Source organism: Coffea arabica, chromosome 2c (genome assembly GCF_036785885.1).
Source record: "Coffea arabica cultivar ET-39 chromosome 2c, Coffea Arabica ET-39 HiFi, whole genome shotgun sequence".
NCBI lineage: Eukaryota > Viridiplantae > Streptophyta > Magnoliopsida > Gentianales > Rubiaceae > Coffea > Coffea arabica.
The window spans coordinates 28832750-28835159 of record NC_092312.1 but is presented as its reverse complement, the minus strand read 5'-3'; the positions used below and the strand labels follow the sequence as shown (position 1 = coordinate 28835159).

Sequence of the window (2410 nt, the reverse complement as noted above, 5' to 3'; positions counted from 1 at the left end):
TTACTCCGGAATCGCCTTCTTCAGGTGATCATTGTGAAAAGTTGCAAAGCTGTTCAATAGCCATATGCAATGATTCTCGTCGAACTCGTCTACTTCGCTTTCTAGCCCAAACTTTGTAAGATAAATTGGCAGACATCCCATTGGAAAGTTCCCAGGAACCACTATTGTCCTTGCTCCAAAACTAATAACTTTCTCAACAGCATGCTTAATTTTGGCAACAACTAGAGGTACTAACTCTTGAATTCTAAGTGTATCTCTAGCCTCATCAAAGTACTGAAGGAATGCATAATTATAATCGTTGCCTCCATTTTCTCCGACCATAAATAGAGCGTTTTGAAGCTTCCTTTCACAATTATTGTGGCAAAATTTGTGAAAGTGATCTTTCATCCATTGAAGCTGTACATCAAGGGAACTGTTGGTCACTGGATTTCTAACATGATGACGAGCTAGAATAGCTGATGATAGTGTCATAGCGCCGGCTATGGCAAAATTTGTTGCATGCTTAAAATTTGCCTTTGCCTGGGCAATGTAGTCATTCATGAGAAGTCCATCTAGAGCAACGGTCGGTGGCTTTGCGGTGGGAGAAGGCCGATGTGCTAAATGTTAAGATTTGTTGAAATATTGCTTGAATTTTGACTATGAAATAGTAGTGAATGCAGAAACGTGATGTTTGTAAATTTTTTTGTGGTATGATCTACCCATACCCCAAAAAAAAAAAGAATACGATGGCTGCAATTTTGAGGGAGTTGAGAAATGCCGAGAGGGAAATGCAGCACTAAATATTGAAATCAACAAATTGAAGGCAAAAGTGAAAATATTGTTCTTGGCTTGTATCTGTTGCTACATTTTAGTTCTTGTTGTAGTTGGAGGCACCCAAAGACAAAAGCAAGGCTTGTTAGAATTGAAGATGTTGTGCTAGCTCTAGACATTGTATGAAATTTTATGGTTCATATGTTTTGGACCATGTAATGTTGTCCTCTTAAAATGAAGCAATTTTGAGTTTTCATCAAGTTAGTGATATGTTTTGGATATGGATTGTTATGGATTTATAATATTTTTGAATTCCAAATTGTATGTTTACAAATTCAATGTTGGATATGAAAGAGAGTAGCTTAATTGAGTTTTTGGTGATACATGTATATTGTTTGGTCATTGTTAACTGAATTGGCAGAATTGCATAACATTAAGTTTGCTTGCATATGAATAATATTGTCAAATGGAATAATATGATATATAGTTATCAACTAACATAACTTCATTCAAATGGAATTAGCTATTTAGAAACTACACAATGTTTCTAAAACAACAAATAAGCCTTAGAATCCAACTCCTAACAGCCAAAAACAATAACTTCCAAGATTCATTACAAAAACATGTGAACCCCATGAAATCAATTTCTAGCAAATTATCAGAAATACCTGAAATCGTTGCCAAATGAAGCTAATCCTAGCCACATATTCTAGCCATTTGTTACTACCAAAAAGGACAAAAGACAAATTCAACAGCAACCACTTCAACCTACTTCAGCAGCAACTTCAACAACTACCAATAAGGACAAAAGATAAATTCCAACCACCAAACAAACAACTTCAGTAGCAACTCCTTCAGCTCCATTCATTTTCACTGTACATCAGGCTCATTGAATATCATATGAGCCTGCAAATTCATGTCTACTGAGAACCTTCAAGTGTAAGTAACAATTAATAATTTGTATAGAGTTTCAGGGTTACAAAAGGTTACTATTTGTTTTCTCTTTTTCATGACAACCATCCTATTTCTCCAAACTTGTGCTTGATAGCAAGTACATGTTCTTTTGTTCTACCACAAAACATGACAAAAAAACAACACATGGTCCTACACAGCCTCTGAGAGCTTTCATTTGGAGCAGCAGGTTGCACATCAATTTCTTCAGGCACTTGATCAACTTGGTAACATTCAGAGCAAGTCATCTGTGTGATACACTTTCTAGATAGTCTTATACACCCTTTGGAATTAGTTCTTAGCTCATTCGATTATCTCCTTCTTGCGTTTTTAGGTCTACAAGGAAGTTTCAATTTCTAAGGTGCATACATAAGGACCTTGTTAGATCTTTTCTAGTTATTAGGTCCATTAATTGGACCAATAACTGGCTCATAAACCTTTAAATGTGCGTCTTCAGAGTAATATGGATGCACTAGAATTTCTAACTCAATTCCAATCAATGCAATGCAGCCTATAACATGTGAGCAAGATAAATTAGTGAGCTCCTATTTTTTGCATGTACATGTCCTTACCTTTAAATCAACAACAAATGTGTTCCCATACATATGTGTCACCTCAAACTTGTCATCATCAGACCTTCTGGCAATATTTGATCTAGCATCATCTTTTGCCTTTTCAAGTTTTTTTTTTTTAATTTTTGGACAGATAA

The 2410-nt window shown here is 35.4% G+C and overlaps 1 protein-coding gene across 1 annotated transcript; it reads right to left on the bottom strand.

The window, feature by feature from the left end:
* LOC113724222 (GDSL esterase/lipase At5g03980-like) lies at positions 1–1949 on the bottom strand. The gene is made up of 3 exons (XM_027247147.1): positions 1859–1949; positions 1523–1623; positions 1–519 (listed from the first exon to the last, which is right to left on the bottom strand). The coding sequence occupies exons 1-3, from the start codon at positions 1947–1949 to the stop codon at positions 1–3; spliced, it is 711 nt and encodes a 236-aa protein (XP_027102948.1).
* Positions 1950–2410: the final 461 nt, after the last annotated feature.